Source organism: Lithobates pipiens, unplaced genomic scaffold, assembly GCF_037356315.1.
Source record: "Lithobates pipiens isolate NorthernLeopardFrog02 unplaced genomic scaffold, aLitPip1_a1.2 Scaffold_18, whole genome shotgun sequence".
In the NCBI taxonomy this organism is placed as follows: Eukaryota; Metazoa; Chordata; class Amphibia; order Anura; family Ranidae; genus Lithobates; species Lithobates pipiens.
The window spans coordinates 607,109,481-607,131,281 of NW_027507758.1; the positions used below are offsets into that span (position 1 = coordinate 607,109,481).

The 21,801-nt window shown below is 44.7% G+C and overlaps 1 protein-coding gene across 1 annotated transcript in view; it reads left to right on the forward strand.

The window, feature by feature from the left end:
* The window catches only part of XKR6 (XK related 6), a 287,145-nt gene that overhangs the window by 254,030 nt on the left and 11,314 nt on the right, over positions 1-21,801 (forward strand). The window contains exon 2 of the mRNA XM_077489282.1: positions 20,016-20,212. Coding sequence (XP_077345408.1) covers positions 20,016-20,212 — 197 coding nt within the window. The remainder of the gene's footprint in view (positions 1-20,015; positions 20,213-21,801) is intronic.

A 21,801-nucleotide genomic window follows, 5' to 3' on the forward strand; every position in this document is an offset into this window, starting at 1 on the left:
TATAACAGGAAGTCTACAGGCAGGACCAACAGCGACTTAATGTTCTCACTTCGACGTTCATGGTGATACCTCACATGCATGGTGCAATCACTGTTCATATATGCTTGGCAGATCTACATGCAGGGGGCTGGGGCTGTTTTTAAATACTTTTTAGATTAATTTTCTTAATATAATTTTTTTTTTACACTATTATTTATTTATTAAATTGTATGATTATTATTATATTCTTTTTTACTTTACCTTTAACAATTTTTTAATTTAGCTTTATTGCTATCACAACGATGTGAACAAGCCCCTTTGTGATATTTTTCGGAAGTGCCGGGTACTCTTTATGGAGACATCCGAGGTCTATTAGACCCCTGAGGTCTCCCCTGTTCTTCAAAGCAGCTAACCAAGCAAACATAGTGTTTTGATCAGCTGCTTTACTTTATCTTTAACAATTGTTTGATTTAACTTTATTGCTATCACAACAATGTGAACAAGCCCCTTTGCGATATTTTTGGGAAGTGCCAGGTACTCTTTTTGGAGACATCCGAGGTCTATTAGACCCCTGAGGTCTCCCCTGTTCTTCAAAGCAGCTAACCAAGCAAACATAGTGTTTTGATCAGCTGCTTCCCTGGCTGTAACAGCTAGGAAATGACAGCCCTAAAACTGGAAGCGATGAAATCTGGGTCGCCTCCTGGGTCATTCACCACAGAGGAGATATTGGAATGGATATTCCACCATCTCCTCTGTGGGCAGCTGTCCTGACTACTTACTGCAGCCCTGAGCTCCCCAGAGAAATGGGAGAACCTGGGAACCACCAGTGGTGGAGGTAGGAGGGGGGTCCTGCAGTAGTGTACAGCAGTACCCCCCTGATAGTTTTATGGCATTTCTATTAATATTTTTTTTTTTTACTTGTAATGGCGGCGATCAGCAAATTTTATTGTGACTGCTACATTATGGCGGACACGTCGGACAATTTTGACACATTTTTGGGACCAATACAGCAATCAGTGCGATTAAAATTGCACTGATTACTGTAAAAATGTCACTGGCAGTGAAGGGGTTAACCACTAGGGGGCAGTGTATAGGTTAAGTGTGTGTGTGTGGTTTTTTTAATTGTAGGGGGGGGGGGCGTGGCTTGGCGTCTGAGGTCACTGATCGTCTTTCCCTACAACAGGGAAAAGACGATTAGTGACAGCTTCACTAGGAAGCACGGGGAGAGGTTTAATTACACTTACCTCTCCTCGTTCAGCTCTGTGACCCGATCGCGGGACACTGGAGGCGATCGGGTCTGCGGGTCCCGCGGCTACTGTCACGGTGCTCAGGACCGAGTCGCGAGTGCGCCACCGCCGGCACCGCGCGCGAGACCCACGGCTGGGCACCTACAGGCAACGTACCTGTACGTGATTGCGCCCAGCCGTGCCATTCTGCCGACGTATATCGGCGTGAAGCGGTCCTTAAGCGGTTAAACAAAATTTTTAATTAAATTGTATAAATAATAAAATTAAATGAAATTAAAAACATTTAAAAACATTCAACCAGTACAGGAAATAACATTCATCCTTTTTTTTTTGGCCCTATTTGCATAGAACTAAAGTACATGCACTTTCACTGGGTGCATTTCTGTGCAATCTTTGTCATATAACGACCCCCTTGGCATCAGAATTGACTGGCATTACAAACACAGCAGAAGCCCCCCCTTTAGACACCCATGTGTAAGGGTACAAGTCATTGTATCAACTGTTTATCCTTATTCCTTCTCTGTGCTGAAAGCCTCGAATCTTGTGTTTTCCACTTTAATATATTGTCCCAGGGTAGCCTCACATGAAATGAGGTCAGAAGATTTGGAAAGACGCCGCGTATTCCCAGCATGGTCTCGTCGGCTCGCCTTGCGGATCAAACGTGCACGCGAAAAAAAAAAAAAAAAACATCTGTACACGAGCAGCTACTTTTACTGAATAGTACTCAGGCTCTTAATTAACTCCCGTAACCTCATCCATTGGCTGTATTATCGTCCACCACTGTTCTGGGGATTGTGAAAAATCGCTCAGACTCAGAACCGGAGTCTTACGCTGAGCCGCCAATGAATGAAAGAGATGGAGATCTAACCCGAGAACAAGAAAAGCTTTATCTGTCCCCAGACACAATGCATCGCTGCCGGGGGACCCCCAGAGATTTTATGCAAAAGGCTTGGGGCTCAGGAGGTGACATCAACTGTACTTACATTAAGGAAATGACTGGATTTAGGAACCGGATCTGTCTCGTGAGCCGATTACATGCAATTTTATACCGACCTTATTCATGTCTTTTTATTTAATGCCTCTTAAGCTTAATACTTCAAGGGAAAGCCGGCGAAAAAAAAAAAAGTCTGTTTAACTGGTCACTGCCTACCTGGAATATAATTTTCATTTTATAGAGATAGTCATCATCTGTGCCGGCATTGGCTGCCATGCTGTTGGCACAAGAATCGGGGTGTAGCCCAACCTACAATACATATGTAACCCATACCAACCACCCATAGCAGAAGTCAAGCTCACTTCACTTATCTTCATTCCAGCGCTGCAAGCTCCCTCGTTGGTGCTTCCATCTTTGCCCTATCTCAACATATGAAGAAGTCGAGAAGGGCATCAGTTCGAGTCACTCTAAGCCCCTGTACACACGGTCGGAGATTCTGCCAACCAAATCCGTCAGATTTTGTCCGTCAGATTTAGTCTGACGGATTGTGTCTGAAACTGTTGCATACACACGGTCGGACTAAGTTGTCGAAAAATCCGATCTTTCAGAACGCGATGACGTAATTTCGTTACGATGGGACTACGTTCAGGCTAGTAGCCAATAGCTTTGATGTAGGAATTTGATCTGAGCATGCCTGGCACTTGGTCCGATCAAAATGCTCTACACATGATCGGATTACGTCCGACCGGCCCAGTTGGTCGGGAAATATTTCCAACATGTTGGAAAATTGGGTCGGACGGAGATTCGGACGGAATCAGTCCGATGCATACCACACACAGTCGGATTATCTGACGACATGGTCCGATAAGACGCATTCCGACGGATTCTCCGACCGTGTGTACTCGGCATAATAGAAGCCACAATAGTAGTAGGCAGCATCTTGTTCTGAATGGAGAAGGAGAGCATAAACCATGTTGTCCTCCTCCATGTCTCTCTTTCTCCAACAGCATTCTCTCAACCACTCGGTGCTTCCATCTTTGCCCTATCTTCACATACGAAGAGGTGCAGTAGGACTCACTGCAATAGCGGCCAGCAAAGTAGTAAGTAGCATCTTGTTCTGAAAGAAGAAAGGAAGCATAACCCACGTTTCTGTTCCTCAAGGTCTCTCTTTCCCCAACCGAATTCTCCCAACCTCTTGGTGCTTTAATGTTTGCCCTGTCTTGAAGAAGGCAAGAAAGATATCACTCTGAGTCACTCCAATAGCAGCCAGCAAAGTAGTAAGCCTCATTCTGTTCTGAGGAGGAGGAGAGCATAACTCCCATTGTCCTCCTCCAGGTCTCTCCTTCTCCAGCTACTCCTTATTTGACACATTTCGGCATCTGAAAAAGCAGAGAAAGATCTTACGCCAAATCACTCTAATAGCAGCCAGCATAACAGTAAGCAGCTCCTTTTCTGAATGGAGGAGAGCGTAACCCATGTTCCTCCTCCTCCTCCTCCTCTTTCACCAACAGCTCTCTTCCAAATATTCTATGATTCCATCTTGACCCTACCATGACCAGCCTGGGGTAACTTTATTCCTGCGCTTGCATACTTGGAGGAGCACTCAACTGGCACTATACCGATTGCTCATGTGGGTACAACTAACAGGATCTAGGTTTGTGTGTATATACAGTATATTGAACTGGGAACTTAAAGTTCATATATGGCTTGGCCTAAGCGAGTAATCTGGCATATCGAGATCTCCCATGAGCACTGTAGAAGCCTAGTAGATTCATTAAAGCTTTTTATGAGCATCCTAGGACCCCCTTTATGTCCCCAGCGAACCTCCCTCCCTTGAAGTGGAGTGAATCCCTGGTTCCTTGCATGACTGGTTGTCTATCCTAGTGGTCTATACATACCTCCTATATCTCCTGATGAAGCAGATCGGTGATCTGGGAAATGTGTTGAGAATTATTCTCATCCCACAGCAGCAATCGCCTTTTATGAGCATCCTAGGACCCCTTTATGTCCCCAGCGAACTTCTCTCCCTTGGAGTGGAGTGAATCCCTGGTTCCTTGCATGACTGGTTGGCTATCCTAGTGGTCTATACATACCTCCTATATCTCCTGATGAAGCAGATCGGTGATCTGGGAAATGTGTTGAGAATTATTCTCATCCCACAGCAGCAATCACCTTCAACTGAATGTAAATTAAAGTTTGTTTATACCTGAGTTTGGCGGGGGGGCAGAGGGTGTTTGAGCGCATATATTGTAAAATAAAGTGATATTTATATACCAACTTGGCACCTAAAAACTCCTGTAAGAGGATTTATGAGGTTAAGGAGGATATATGATAAATGAGGATGTTCTATGGAATTGCATGTTTTAATGAAGATTTGGTTCTTAGACAAATTAAAAGTCCAATAAAAGTGAAGGGAAGGTTGGGGTCCAGCTTTAAGTATTGTATATCTACCTTTGGTTCCTTTCTTTTATATGATGTTGTTTTCCTGGATGGTGTCATTATATATGCTGTGTTATTGTCATTCTCCAGAGAAATTTATGTGCGGCACAGGTGATATTCTATGGAAATTGGAGGCCCCCAGTGTAGTCAGTTACCTTTCACTTAGTGCCTGTAAATAACCTTTCCCGGGGGACCACCGGCATCTCTTCTGCTTGCAAACTGCTTAAGAGCCGAGAATTAAGCTTATAATCAGTCATGGAGGAGTATGCATAATACAATCTGCACCTCTACACCATACTAATACTTGCATTTGCACAGAGCATCTCCAGGGTGGCACAGCAGCCAAGTGTAAAAGAGCAGCTACAAGTCATACACAAGATCAGTCAATGAACCGATAATGCTAGTGTAGCACTGGGACACCATAAGCAATGTCCCAGGCCAGGCCAAACCTTAGTAATAGTGCACAAGGGCTAACAGCAGCAACAGTCACCCATATCCTGCACTCAGTTCTGTACACACAAGGTCAATTATTACTTGGATGCCTCCTCCAGTATCAGACAGACACCTCCATAGTGATCCTAGGTGAAATCCCCTTGTTTGGCTTCATGGATTCTTAGCAGGCAGGCCCCTCAGCTTTAGCATAGCTGGGACCTCAATGAGCTCAGCTAAATTTCAGCTGGACTGCCCTCCAACCTGGGAACTTCTTCTCCTGGACAAGACCTGACTGCTTCAGGTTCCAGACTATTTATTGTCTCCGCAGCCACATACTGGGCACACCTCCCCAGGGATTGGCTGAGACCCCATAGATATTTAGACTACTCATTCGACCTGCCCCACTCCTATGTTCCGGAGCCTTCCAGAAGGTGTCATTGGAAAAAATAGTGTCCCATCATTGGTGTCATTGGGAGGAATAGTGTTCCATTGTTGGAGTCATTGGGAGGAACAGTGTTCCATTGTTGGTGTCATTGGGAGGAATTATGCCCCTTCTGTGGTGTCAATGTAAGAATTGTGACCCATCATTGATGTCATTGGGTACAATAATGTTCCATCAGTGTCAGTGGGAGAAATGATTCCCCCTTGTTGGTGTCAGAAGGAGGAAATGTGCCCCTTGTTGGTGTTGGTAAATGTAATAGTACCCCAAGGGCGGGATAAAGGCAAGCAAAGGGCAGCTTCCAGCCCCTAGTCCACAGTTTGGAGACCACTACACTACATCAAAGAGCTCACTGGTTCCAGCACGGCTGCTCGTATATAAAAAGGATCCTCTCCAGTGGGCACCAAGGAAACAACCAGAAGCACCAAGTCCCAAGATAAAGAGTTTAAAATACTTTATTAGTTCCTTAGCATCACCATATAAAACAGCCAACACGTTTCGGGAGCCACTCAAGAAACCCCTTTAACAAAACAGTTTGTATTCAGATGTATGTTAGTGATTCAAAACAACCAGTAATGCCGCGTAAACACGATCGAATTGTCTGGTGGACTCGGTCCGCCGGACAATGTGTGGGCTCCAGCGGACTTTTTCATCGTAAAGTCTGGCGGACTTAGAAAGTAGTTGTGACTCAAAATTTATCTGCCGGACTTGGCTTTCAGCGGACAATCTGTTTGTCAGTGTGCTAGTCCGGCGGACTAAGAATGACGTATGCTCTGAAGCAAGTACGAGAAGGAAGCTATTGGCTACTGGCTATTGAACTTCCTTTTTCTAGTCCCGTTGTACGTGCTGTACGTCATCGCGTTATAAATCGCCTGGACTTTCGGAGTGTCCATGTGTGGCCAAGTCCATTCGTTATAAAGTCTGGCGTTTTGTTTGCCGGACCAATTCCGCCGGACAATTCGATTGTGTGTACGCAGCATTAGTGGTTTTGCCATTTTTAGTGGCACTATGCTGACAGCAGGCAGATGTGAGTGCATCTGTACACACAGTGAGGAGAAGACTTTTGGAGGATGGACTGGTGTCAAGAAGGGCAGTAAAGAAGCCACTTCTCTCCAGGAAAAACATCAGGAACAGACTGAGATCCTGCAAAAGGTACAGGGATTGGACTGCTGAGGACTGCGGTAAAGTCATTTTCTCTGATAAATCCCCTTTCCGATTGTTTGGGACATCTGGAGAAAACCTTGTCCGCGGAAGAAAACTTGAGCGCTACCATCAGTCCTGTGCCAACAGTGAAGCATCCTGAGACCATTCATGTGTGGGGTTGCTTCTCAGCCAAGGCAGAGGGCTCACTCACAATTTTGCCTAAGAACACTGCCATGGATAAAGAATGGTCCAAAAACATCCTCTGAGAGCAACTTCTTCCAACCAAGAACAGTTTGGTGAGGAACAATGCCTCTTCCAGCATGATGGAGCACCTTGCCATTAGGCAAAAGTAAAGTGGTTTGGGGAAAAAAAAACATTGAAAACTTGGGTCCATGACCAGGAAACTCCCCAGACCTTAATCCCATTGAGAACTTGTGGTCAATCCTCAAGAGGCGGGTGAACAACAAAAACCCTGCAAATTCTGACAAACTCCAAGCATTGATTATGCAAGAATGGGCTGCCACCAGTCAGGATGTGGCCCATAAGTTGGTTGACAGCATGCAGGGCAAATTACTGAGGTCTTGAAAAAGAATGGTCACCACTGAAAATATTAACTCTTTGCATAAACTTCATGTCATTGTCAATAAAAGCCTTTGACACTTATGAAATGCTTGTAATTATACTTCAGTATACCATAATAACATCTGACAAAAAGATCTAAAAACACTGAAGCAACAGACTTTATGAAAATGTATATTTGTGTCATTGTCAAAACTTTTGGCCAGGGCTGCACGGCTCAGCTTTGTCCAAGGAATCCCACCTGGCACCACGACCTACACAGATTTATGTTTCTAAGCTTTTAGCCCTGAAGAATGGGTTCAACCTTGAGAACTGTTGGAAATTTCCTTTTATTTATTTATTTTTTTACACGTTTTCCAAATAGATAAAATGTATTGGTCCCCTAAACTCATAATGGTTTACAAGTCTTGTTTATTACAAAAACATGTAAGCATGTAATTTCCAACGTGTTTCGGGGGTTGAACCCCCTTTTTCAAGGCTAAAAAGCTTGAAAACATGGAATGTAGTGCCAGGAATGTAGTGCCAGACAGGATGGTTGAACAAAACTGAGCTGAATATCAGTGCTCATGTTCTGTATGCCCGTGTGGAAGGAGGACCAGGAGTACGGATATACTGTACAGTCTACCCGTGTCCAAGATGACACAACCTTTAGTGGTGTTTGGGTTCCGACCCTGAAACAGGCTGTTCACTTTTGTTATGGCTTTTAAAACTTTTGTTTATTCCCAAAACATGTAAGCAGAAAATGTTCAATGTGTTTCAGGGTTGAACCCCCTTCTTCAAGGATAAAAGATAAGAAACACTGTAGGCTGAAGTGTTTTTTTTTTGTTGTTTTTTTACATGTTTTCTGAATAAACAAGGTTTTTAAAGATTAGAATCTCTTTGAGATCTTTCTTTGCAGAGCTCCTCATCCGCTACGACACATAATTACAAAATCACACAAATATAAATTGGCCGGATCTGGAGTTTTCCTTTAAAAAAAAAAAGTAGCCATTCATGCCTATAAATAGACTTTCCTGTTCCCTACAGCTACACTTTAAATGCACCATAACTTGTAGCTAATCCTGCTTATAAATAGGCTTTATTGTTCCCTATAAAAGGCTTTCTATTATTAGTTAAGCACCAATTATCTGAATTAATCTTCCGATATTCAGATTCATCAGAAATATTTTTTTTCCCCTCTTCCTCTCTTGGCACCGGTCTCCAGATAGCTCATTATTCTGCTTAGCATGTTCATTACACTTGATGTATCTCCGAGCATTCCATAGCATTGCGCGTTCAGGCAAATTGTAATAGATTAATGTAAGTACAGACTTGGCCAAGATATTAGTTGTACAGTAAATTAGAAGAAGGATTTAATGGCCCGTGTGAAGATTTACTGGGATAGTCTCACAGCTGTGAAATGCATCGGTGTATTATATTTACTTACTTACTAAGAAAGAAACATCTTCAACGCCGTGAGAAAACTTCAATGACTCGGCTAAGCCACGCAGCCACGCTTGCTTCTACACTGGCCACATGCTGTACTCTGTTCACTGAATATAAAAACTGGGATTCCGGGTTCCTCTTGGCTCTATTCACATTGGTGCAGTCCATTAGTGCATGTAACACTATATTCTCAAAAGTATTGGGATGCCTGCCCTTACACACACATGAACTTTAATGTCATACCAGTCTTAGCCCTTGTACACATGGTCGGAGATTCCGACAACCAAATCCGTCGGATTTTGTCCGTCGGATTTTGTCAGACGGATCTTGTCCGAAACTGTTGCATACACACGGTCGGACAAAGTTGTCAGAAAATCCGATCTTTCAGAACGTGATGACGTTATTTCGTTACGACGGGACTACGTTCAGGCTAGTAGCCAATAGCTTTGATGTAGGAATTTGATCTGAGCATGCGTGGCACTTTGTCCGATCGGAATTCTCTACACATGATCGGAGTATGTCCGATCGGACCAGTTTGTCGGAAAATATTTCCAGCAAGTTCGAAAATTTGGTCCGACGGATATTCCGACGGAAACAGTCCGATGCATACCACACACAGTCGGAATATCCGACAAACCGCTCCGATCGGACACATTCCAACGGAATCTCCGACCGTGTGTACAAGGGCTTACTCTGTAGGGTTCAATATTGAGTTGGCCCACCCTTTGCAGCAATAACAGCTTCAACTCCAATGGGGAGGGTGTCCATGAGGTTTAGGAGTGTGTCTATGGGAATGTTTGACCATTCTTCCAGAAGCGCATTTGTGAGGTCAGGCACTAATGTGGACAAAAAGGCCTACCTTGCACTCTCCGATTGAATGCATCCCCATGGTGTCCTATCGGGTTGAGGTCAGGACTTTGTGCAGGCCCGTCAAGTTCCTCCACCCCAAATTCGCTTATCCATGTCTTTATGGACCTTGCTTTGTGCTCTGGTGCACAGTTATGTTGGAACAGGAAGGGGTATTAAGCACAAGATGTATGTGTGAAACGCGTCTACTTGACCACAGTTTGGTGTCTTTCTTTGGTGTTATCTATGTGATACAAAATAAAAGGCAATTGGAAGTTCTGGATGTGAAGCCATTTCTTTCTTCTTTCCGGGCCATCCCCAAACTGTTCTCACAAAGTTGGGAGCATGAAATTGTCCAAAATGTCTCGGTATGCTGACGCCTTAAGAGTTCCATTCACTGGAATTAAGGAGCCCAACCACTGAAAAACAACCCCACACCATAATCCCCCTCCACCAAATGATTTGGACCGGTGCACAAAGCAAGGTCCATAAAGACATGAATGAGCTTCTGGAAGAATGGTCAAACATTCCCATAGACACACTCCTAAACCTTGTGGACGGCCTTCACAGAAGAGTTGAAGCTGTTATAGCTGCAAAGGTTTGGCCAACTCAATATTGAACCCTACAGACTACGACTGGAATGCCATTAAAGTTCATGTGCGTGTAAATATAGTGTATGTTATGCATTGCTTTAAAAAGACCTGTTTATCTGAATGGGTTGCCATTGCACCACCACAAACCAGAAAATGCAACTGTACTATTTTTCTTAACCTGGCGCACCACAACACGCGGTAGTGCTGGTATGATGGCTTTTTGTTTACTGTAAAAAAAAACTCTTAAAAAAAAGAACATTTTTGTACTTTATACTTCTCTGGTGCATTCCTGCCTGTACTCTAAGCCAGTATGGGGGGGGGGGGGGCACATTGTATATTTTATAAATATTCAGGGGCCGAAAAAAAAAACTATTTTATAAACAAATGAAGAAGCATGGAGCCTTTTTTAAATGAGCATACTACAATTCAGAACAGACAAAGAACTTCAGTAAAACAAACAGTGAAGGTTCCAAATAAATATTGTCGAAAAAAATTTAATTTAATCTTCACTTTTACATCATGGTCCTCAACACAGCCCCCACTGTCCCAATCAGAGGCCCTTTTACATCAGTGTCCAGATCAGAGGCCCTCTTACATCATTGTCCCGATCAGAGGCCCTCTTACATCAGTGTCCCAATCAGAGGCCCTCTTACATCAGTGTCCCCATCAGAGTCCCCCTTACATCAGTGTCCCGATCAGAGGCCCTCTTACATCAGTGTCCCGATCAGAGGCCCTCTTACATCAGTGTCCCCATCAGAGTCCCCCTTACATAGGTGTCCCGATCAGAGGCCCTCTTACATCAGTGTCCCGATCAGAGGCCCTCTTACATCAGTGTCCCGATCAGAGGCCCTCTTACATCAGTGTCCCAATCAGAGGCCCTCTTACATCAGTGTCCCGATCAGAGGCCCTCTTACATCAGTGTCCCGATCAGAGGCCCCCTTACATCAGTGTCCCGATCAGAGGCCCTCTTACATCAGTGTCCCGATCAGAGGCCCTCTTACATCAGTGTCCCGATCAGAGGCCCTCTTACATCAGTGTCCCGATCAGAGGCCCTCTTACATCAGTGTCCCTCTTACATCAGTGTCCCAATCAGAGGCCCTCCTACATCAGTGTCCCGATCAGAGGGCCTCTTACATCAGTGTCCCAAACAGAGGCCCTCTTACATCAGTGTCTCGATCAGAGTCCCCCTTACATCAGTGTCCCAATCAGAGGCCCTCTTACATCAGTGTCCCGAACAGAGGCCCTCTTACATCAGTGTCCCGATCAGAGTCCCCCTTACATCAGTGTCCCCATCAGAGTCTCTCTGACATCAGTGTCCTGACGAGAGTCTTACATCAGTTTCCCCATCAGAGTCTCCCTTACATCAGTGTCCCGATCAGAGGCCCTCTTACATCAGTGTCCCGATCAGAGGCCCTCTTACATCAGTGTCCCGATCAGAGGCCCTCTTACATCAGTGTCCCGATCAGAGGCCCTCTTACATCAGTGTCCCAATCAGAGGCCCCCTTACATCAGTGTCCCAATCAGAGGCCCTCTTACATCAGTGTCCCGATCGGAGGCCCTCTTACATCAGTGTCCCGATCAGAGGCCCTCTTACATCAGTGTCCCGATCAGAGGCCCTCTTACATCAGTGTCCCGATCAGAGGCCCTCTTACATCAGTGTCCCGATCAGAGGCCCTCTTACATCAGTGTCCCGATCAGAGGCCCTCTTACATCAGTGTCCCGATCAGAGGCCCTCTTACATCAGTGTCCCTCTTACATCAGTGTCCCAATCAGAGGCCCTCCTACATCAGTGTCCCGATCAGAGGGCCTCTTACATCAGTGTCCCGAACAGAGGCCCTCTTACATCAGTGTCTCGATCAGAGGCCCTCTTACATCAGTGTCCCGATCAGAGGCCCTCTTACATCAGTGTCCCGATCAGAGGCTCTCTTACATCAGTGTCCCCATCAGAGTCCCCCTTACATCAGTGTCCCGATCAGAGGCCCTCTTACATCAGTGTCCCGAACAGAGGCCCTCTTACATTAGTTTCCCGATCAGAGTCCCCCTTACATCAGTGTCCCCATCAGAGTCTCTCTGACATCAGTGTCCTGACGAGAGTCTTACATCAGTTTCCCCATCAGAGTCTCCCTTACATCAGTTATATAATTCAGCTGTCTTTTAAGTTCTGTGAGTGCCCGTTGTTTTGAAATGGACACCTACAAACAAATATGGAGGATAGATATAACGCTAGTAATGGCCCAATCTGCCCAGGTTTAATTCTGAGTGGCCATAGTTTAAAGGCCATGCAATGCACATATTTTACACAGCTTGTAAATCTTGAACCTGCAGGATTCCCCTTTAACCCACGGCAACGGCAAACCCAAACCTCACCCCTATATAGCATTCCCATTGTTAGAATACAGGGCTTTGTTTTATTGTATTTTTGAAGTACCGATCATTTCTATCCCATATTTACAAAAACCCATGTACTAAATTATTAAAAAAAGATTGCCTGGTTTTCACCACATGTGAATTTTATAAATGTTCCCCTAGGTGCGTAAAACAATGTGAACATTCCACAATTTTACGGTAATGTCTCAAAATGCTGAAGACAGAATGAAACACGGCAAATTTGAAAGCTTGTAAAAGAGCAAAACTAATAGCAAATATACTGTAGCTAGTAATAGTCAGTCACGTTCAACTGGAGCGCCGAGGGAGGTTTCCCGCAGGTTCCTCCTCTGCTCTGACGTGAGAAGACAGGAGGAGGAGCCTGGGAAGGAGATATTTCGTTGTTCTGTCAAAAAGTTGTTCCGGCCATCAGATAGTGTCCGCCCCGTAATGGGCAGGCGCAGCGCTTGTGCAGTATGGAGGAGAAGGAGATTACGAAAGTCTCAGAGAGAAGAACGGCACCTGCGCACTGAGTCCAGGTGCAAGCCCCACCATCCAAGTGGACATACAGTAGCACATAGTAACAGGGCCCCTCGCTGGCTCACTTCACTCGTCCCGCTTCTGGCACGGCCTTGCTTCTCTCGGCTATTTTTCATTCTAACTCTATGTCCACTTGGATGGTGGGGCTTGAACCTGGACTCACGGAGCAGGCACCGTTCATCTTCAGAGACCTTCGGAATCTCCTTGTCCTCCATACTGTGCAAGCGCCGTACAGGGCGGACACTATTCGATGGGGGACACTATTTGACACTACACCGGCGCTGAGGTCCCGGTAACTGGTAAGTCTGTGAAGGAATCTGAGTATTTGTGCAAGAAGGGGGAAAGGGAATTTATGCTGGGAGGGATTAAGATTTTAATTTTTTTTGCTGGGAAAATCTGGAGGCGGGTGCCTTTGTGTTGGGATGGGGGGATTGTGCTTGTAGGGGGGATTTGGCGAGGAGGGGGTTAAATAAAAAGATGTGTGCTGAGGGTTGGCTTGGGTGGGGGAATAAGAGAATTTGTGTAAGAAGGAGGGGTTTGGGGGGATTTATGCTGAGTGGGGGTAGATCTGTGCAGGGAGGGGGGAGAAGAGGGGATGATTTGTACTGAGAGGGGGAAAAAATAATTTGTATAAGAAGGAGGGGCTTGGGGGGATTTATACTGGGAGGAGAGATATGGGGGGGGGGCATTTTGTGCTGAGAAGGAGGATTTGTGCTGAAAGGGGGTATATGAGGGTGATGATTTGTACTGAGAGGAGGGATTTGTGTTGAAAGGGGGGAAATGGGGGTGATGATTTGTGCTGAGAGGGGGGATTTGTGTTGAAAGGGGGGGTGGATGATGGCGATGATTCGTGCTGAGAGGAGGGGTTTGTGCTAAAAGGAGGAAATGGTGGGGAAGTAGTATGGAGAGGGGTTATTTATACTGAAAGGGGGGCATATGGGGGGTGAGGATTTTTGCTGAGAGGGGGGAATATGGGGGGGGGGATTTGTGCTGAGCGGGGGAATGGGGGAAGGAGAAAGAGGAACTGCGCTGGGAGGGGGTATATGGGGGTGAGGCTCACCCAACACATAGTTCTTTAAACGATGGGGGGGGAGGGGTGACACAATGTTTAAAAAATAAAGGTGTTGGGTGCCAGACCTTTTTTCAGGTATGCAGCCTGGGTGGCCAGGAAAGGAAGGGCAGTGAGTGTGGAACCACCACTTTTTTCCTTTACCATACCAGACCACATCCTTTTCAACATTGGGGGTTACGTTGCAAGAGGGGGTGGCAAACTATCCTTATAAGCCTTACCTTGTGGATGGGGCAAGGAGCCTCATCCCCCTATCTGGTCCCCAAGGGTATATGGTGGTTTGTGGGATACTTATTGTAATCTGGACAAGGGGCCTCATCCTTCAAACTGGTCCCCAAGAGGATATGGTGGTTTGTGGTGTCATCATTGGAATCTGGACAAGGGGCCTCACCATTTCCCCCATCCAGTCCTCAAGAGGATATGGTGGTTTGTGGGGTACTTATTGGAACCTGCACAAGGGACAAAGAGCCTCATCTCCCTATATAGTCCTTTAGAGAATATGGTGGTTTGTGGGGTACATATTGGAGCCTGGACAAGGGGCCTCATTCCCCCATCAAGTCCCCAAGAGAATATGAAGGTTTGTGGGGTACCTATTGGAATCTGGACAAGGAGCCTCATCCCCCCATCCAGTCCCCAAGAGATTATGGTGGTTTGTGGGGTGCTTATTTGAATCTGGACAAGGGGCCACATCCCCCCATCCAGTCCCCAACGGGGGTTTGTGGGTACTTATTGGGATCTTTTATAATAGGCGAACCCCAACATTTTAAGCTCCCTCCCCTAAGGGAATGAGTATGGGGCGTTAGAACACCTTAAAACTCATTCCCCAAAAAGTTAAAAAATAGACACACCCACCCCATGAAAAAGCTCTTCCATGCAAAAAACAGTAAAAGCTTTCCCCACCTGTCAGTATTCAGACAAGAAGAGGGACATCATCTGGGATCAATGGCCAAATATGGCCAATGTGTTTAGTGTTTTGCTCAACTCACGTTCAACATAAACCTGAAGCTCATCCCTGTTGGAGGTCACAGAGCCGCTATCAAAATCGCTATGATTCTCTCAACCGGATCTTTTTTTTTTTTTCCAGGATTTGAAGGTATAATAAAATAACAGGCTACCAAGGACTGACATCTGATAACCGTACCAATTACACATCTATAACAGGTTTATTCCGTGGAGTTCCCAGCGTTTTGCAGTTTTCTAGGCAATTACAGCAATGTATGAAAACTGTGTCAGAGGGCAGAGTCGTGGGAGACCGGGAATTGTAATGCTCAAGATCCGCACAATGGTAGAATCCCAAACATTTGCCGATTAAAATGTACAGTCATGTAAGATAGAGGTTACGTATTTGAGTGTGATTTTTGAAATTTCAAATTTCCTACAAATCTCAGTGTCATTTTGGGTGGCGTTTGAAAGGTTCGGCAAGAAGGTGGGGTTGTCCTGTGTACTCCCAACAGATGGTTGTTATATCCGCAGAGGAAACGAGAGTCTCTGCCCCCCGTTTTTTGGAAATGTGCCATAAATGCATTAAAACATGTGACATTCTTGAGGTGCTATTAGTACCCCAAATGTGTATAGTGGTCGCACGCCTTTCATAGTTACATAGTTAGTAAGGTTGAATAAAGACACCAGTCCATCCAGTTCAACCTGAGTGAGTGTCTACAATTGTCCCTGTACATTGCACACTCACATCGGTCCCTACCCTCAAGGAGCCCACAATCCAAGGTCCCCGTTCATATACTAGGGCCAATTTTGGACAGAAGCCAATTAACCTACCTGCATGTCTTTGGAGCCTTTGTTGCATATTTTCCACTTGACAAGACGTGCATAAACATGAATCGCCAGTGGCTCGGTGGCAAAATTTGGCCAAAGACACACTAAAACGTGGTGCGCCACTACGCTCAGATGTGGACGTAGCCTTAAGCTGTACCATACAAATAACCTGAGAAACATGTTGAGCAAATAACTTCAGCTAATCTCTTCCGTAGATAGATGACATGGTCTAATGGTTGCAAATACTTCCTTAATAATGTCTCAATTTTCAATTTTATGAATTAGAGAAGGGGAGTATACCATCATTAGTGGCCAGAGAGGGGAATGGTCCCTTGCCACAGTCATAAGTCCTTGTCATGTTAAGCTATATATGGGGGATACAGTGGGCATGAGGGGCTGGATATGGAAATGCAAGAGGGATGAGTTTGGGTGAGCATTAGGCTGGGTGAGAGTTGATTACTCAAACGTTGGTACCTAGGAGAAACAACGTTAATTAAGAGAGGAGGAGAACAGTGGTGATAAGGTTAAGGAGGAAGGGATAAGGGGATTCCTCAACCTGCATTGCCCAACAAATAATATCATAATACTACAAAGTTCCCGGTAAATGTAACAAGATAAGTCTGCTTTAATTAAGGCTAGGCTCTACAGATATTCTGTTGTACTTGTGAAAGTATTCCAAGAGAACCACTTCTTTCGAAAGGTTTCTTTCTTTCCTTTGATAGTTGAGGAGATATCCTCCAATATTTCCGCACCGTTTGTTCATACAAACCACTGTTGTAAAGTGGGGGGATTGTGCTTAACCCAACGCAAGCTCAAGCAGAATTTACGCTAATTAGGGAGTTTTTGTAATTTTTATTTTTTTTGGAATAGCATTGTGGTGGAGAAGGAAGAAGCCGTGGTCATGCAGAGCATGGAGATCCATAAATTATAGGGATTTTTCCATCACCTTCTGCCAGAACTCTGTTAGTCTTGGTCCAAAAAAGTATGCAGTAAGGTTCCCTCACCTTCTTCAAAACACCAGGTGGAGGGCTGGGTTGGAGAGAAAGTATATAGTACACTGGGGACTCTGTAAATCCTTTGACCATTTCTATGTGAATCGTAAAGGCTGTGAGTCATCCCTAATAATAATTAGAGAATAAAGAGAGGAAAGTGTATGTCTGACTGGACCTTTACCACCGCCCAAGGCTTCAAAGGATGTGGAGGGGGGGGGGGGGGGGATAAAAGTTGGAAAGTGATGAAGTTGACACTTTCTCAAAAACCCAAGGAAAGAGTAAAGGGCATCTTTAGACAAATGCCACCAATGATGGCCAGGTGCATTGCCAAAATGAGACTCTATCCCAATTTCTGACAATTGATGATTCTCAAGGTCCAGTCAGTTGGCACATTCTCCAGGACCAAAAAGGGAAGAATAAAGGGGATCTTTGGACAAAGTCACCAATTATAACCAGGATGGAGCATTGCCAAAATGTGAGACTGCATTCCAATTTATGACAATTGATGGTAGTCAAGGTCCAGTCAGTTGACATGTTCTCCAGAACCAAAGAGAAGTGTATGGCCATCAATGATAACCAGGACAGTGCACTGCCCAAATGCGAGACTGTATCCTAATTTTTGACGATTGGCAATGGTCAAGATCCAGTCAGTTGACATGTTCTCCAGAACCAAAAAGAAGAATATAGGGGGGTCTCTTGACATAGCCACCAATGATACCCAGTATAGTGCATTGCCAAAATGCGAGACTGTATCCCAATTTTTGACAATTAACAGTGGTCAAGGTCCAGTCAGTTGAGACATTCTCCAGAATCAAAAGGAAGAGTAGAGGTTTTTTTTGGACAAAGCCACCAATAATAGTCAGGATGATGCATTGCCAAAATGTGAGACTGTATTCTACTTTCTGACAATTGACGATGGCACAATTGACACATATTCCTGAACCAAAAAGGGAAGAGTAAAGGGGGTCTTTGGACATAGCCAACGATGTTTTGCTAGGATGGTGTATTGTCAAAATGTGAGACTCTATCCTAATTTCTGACAACTGACGATGGCCAAGGTCCAGTCAGTTTTCACATTCTGCAGAACCAAAGGGAAAAGTAAACAAGGTCTTTGGACATAGCCACCAATGTTAGCTAGGATGATGCATTGCCAAAAATGTAAGACTGCGTCCCAATTTCTGATAACTGACGATGGTCAAGGTCCAGTCAGTTGACACGTTCTGCAGAACCAAAGGGAAGAGTAAAGGGGGTTTTTGGACATAGCCACCAATGATAGCTGGGATGGTACATTGCCAAAATGTGAGACTGTCTCCTAATTTATAAAAATTAACTTCCACCAATGCTGATCACGTTTTAAAATAATTACTAAAGGCTCATTCAAACCTCAGGAATACACTCCTGCAACCTTCACAGCACGTGTTGCACCGCATTGCTACACTCAGTAGTGCACTAGTTGGTAAGAGAAAAAATTAGGCATGTCTGATTTTTTTTGGGCGTTGCTTTGAATAAGCTGTAGTGATGCAAAGACTTGTTGACGTACAATGCGCCGTGCAATAATGCATTGCAATGGACCAGGACGTTTTAAACGGGCCCTGTTACCATCCTAGGAGGCAAGCTTGGTCGTTAATTATGAAGGTTTATTGATTCTGATTGGGTGGGGTTCAAGTTTTATGGTCCTCAACAAACAAACATTTTTTACCTAAATGCAAATACTGTATTTGCTGGCGTATAAGACTACCTTTTACACTTAAAAAAAATGCCCAAAGATCGGGGGTCGTCTTATACGCCGGGTATACAGGTATACAATGCTGCCCGATGGATGTCAGCCCCCAAATGTCTGCTAATACTGTATGTGGTTTTAACTACAAACAGTATACGCCGTTGAGCCAATCCCGGCGAGCAATGTATTCTATTAATGAATACAGAGCCTGCTTGGATTGGAGTAACAACCTCTGCCAATCCAAGCAGGCTACATAGAGTAGCCTGCTCGGATTGGCTTTGAGAGAGAGAGAGAGAGGTAAGGGCTGATGATGCTACAGCCTCTGCCAATCCAAGCAGGCGTTGTATTCATTAAAATAATACACCGCTCACCATACTTCCCTGGGTAAATCCATTCACTGATCTACTACTATACATCCTGCTGTTTGCCTTTCAAGTCCCAGGCACCCAAGAGGGACAGGTAAATCTGGGAGATATGACAGGGGGGTTATTAAATGCATTTTGGTGGACAATTCCCATAGAATGTAACCCAAAAGTGGTATAGGTTTGGTTAGTGAAAAATTCTACTTTCCAGAGTTGTGGTATTCAATAGATCTCTGTTTGTGTTATTATTGTTTGATTTACTTTATGACATAACACAGCATCGCGTATGAGTAGTTGGCATTCTTGCTTTGTATTTTTTAATCGTTCTAATGTTTTTTTAAAATGGTGTTGCCTCAGAAGGGGGGTAGTCTTATACCGCGAGTATTGCCCAAAACCTATGTTTCACTTGAAAAATAGGGGGTCGTCTTATACGCCCAGTCGTCTTATACGCCGGCAAATACGGTATTTTAAACAGCGGTAAAATGAATACTCTTCAAATCTATAAAGTGGCAAACACTTTGAATTAATTTCCATTGGTACACTGATAGGTTCTTGCTGGTATTTTTTTGGCTGTCCTTACATGACCCCAATTTTTAAGTGTTCCTTGTTGAAAAGCTTATGGCGCAGGGTGTGCTAGTCTTGTGCTGGATCGCCATCTAGTGAACACATTCAGAAATACATCATGACACTTTTACAATGATTATCATGAATAGCCCCAGCTAAATTCACTAAAGGATAGTCAACCTTTCACAATTTTTTTTTTATATATTTTCAGGAAAAATGTGCATTTATTTATGTTTTTGCAAAGCATTGTAACTACGATTAGTGGACGGTGGGTCCATTGCCAGGCTCCTGCAGACGCTTCCTCCAGCTCTCTGTCCATACTGAGGTGTGGGGAGCTGGAGAACATGTCAATGGATTATGAGTGTGATGGTCGTCACACTTTGTTTCCATTGAGAACCACATGTCTGTCTGCTATTGTGGTAGTTTATTTATTCACAGAAGGTTTGTTTAAGTGATGGCATATGCACACCTTCGATCTACATATGAATGCGATAGACTCTTTGCAACTGTTAGTTTACCAAAGCACCCAAATGGCATTAACCTTTTTTTTTTGTTTTGTTTTTTTGTGTTCTCTTTAGATACATTCGAACCATGTACTTGGGCATTCAGAGCCAGAGGCAAAAGGAACACCGACGTCGCTTTTATTGGGCTATGATGTATGAATATGCAGACGTCAACATGTTACGCCTCCTGGAGACATTCCTCGAGAGCGCCCCCCAACTGGTGCTACAAATCTGCATAATGATACAGAAGAACCGGGCGGACACGCTTCCATGTGAGTTATCCTCGTGTTGGGTAGAGCGCATACACTGTGCTGAGAACATCGTCAACGTACCATTCAGGTTCTTATCTTGCAGACAGGGTCAGGGAATGCAGTATGGCAGCTGTACCAGTCATGGAATGGGTCTATGGGCTGAGGCGATGAGTTCATCCTTCAAGTTTCCTCTCCTCACCCAGGGTTGTTGGTTATGGGTAATGACTCAAAGGGCAGAATTGTAGATACAGCTGGATGAAATGAACTTGTAGTAGAGGGTCACATTCAACTGGACTTGTTCTGTAATAGTGAAGATGTCTCACAACGAAACCAAGTAGACTCTCCATTTCTAATAAATGTCCGGAACATACTTCAGCATTTTTTATCCACATGGTCGCCTTATTCTAATAACCATGGAATGTGTCAAGATAGATGCTTATTGTGCAAGAATAAAGAAGCCACTTGGACAAGAGAGGGGCGGGAAACATCTTCAACATTACAGAACAGGTTCAATTTAATGTGACTAATTCTACTAGCACTAAGAGTACTAAGGGTCAGCAAAATGTTTCACATTATGTGTCACACCCAATTTCTGCACCACCATACCTAAGATCACCCCAATTCCTGCATTTTCACACCTAAGATCACCCCAATTCCTGCATTTTCACACCTAAGATCACCCCAATCCCTGCATCTTCACACCTCAGATAACCCCAATTCCTGCACCTTTACACCTCCGATTGCCCCTATTCTTGTATCTTTACATCTTGTGTCACACCCAATTTCTGCACCACCATACCTAAGATCACCCCAATTCCTGCATCTTCACACCTCAGGTCACCCTCACTCCAGCACCATTACATCTCTAATCGCCCCAATTTCTTCACCTTCTGGACCCCAATTCCTGCATATTCTTACCTCAGATCACCTCAATACTTGCACCATCAGAGCTCAGATAACCCCAATTCCTGCACCTTCACTCCTCACATCGCTCCAATTCCTCCACATTCACACCTCTGATCACCCTATCTCCTGCACCTTTACACCATCCTCAGATTATCCTAGTTCCTGCAATCTCACACCTCAGATTTTCCCAATTTCTGCACCATCAAACCTCAGATCAATTCCAGCATCTTCTGACTTCAGATCACCCCAATTCCTGCACCTTCTGACATCAGGTCACCCCAATTTTGGTACCTTCACACCTTAGATCAGCCCCAATTCCTGCATCACCATACCTCAGATTACTCCAAATCCTGCACCATCACACCTTAGATCACTCCAATTCCTGTACCTTCTGACCTAAGATCACCCCAATTTCTGCACCTTCTGACCTCAGATCACCAAAATTCTTGCACCTTCTCACACCAGGACACCTCAATTTCTGCACCATCACACCTCAGATGAACCCAGTTCCTGCACTTTCAGACTTCGGTTCACCCTAGTTCCTGCAACCCCACTCCTCAGACCCCAGTTCCTGCACCTTTACACTTCAGATCAGCCCCAATTCCTGTACCTTCACACCTCAGATCACCTCAATTCCTGTTCCTTCACAACTCAGATCACCCCAATATCTGCACCTTAATGAGAGTTATCCTTGTGTACACACT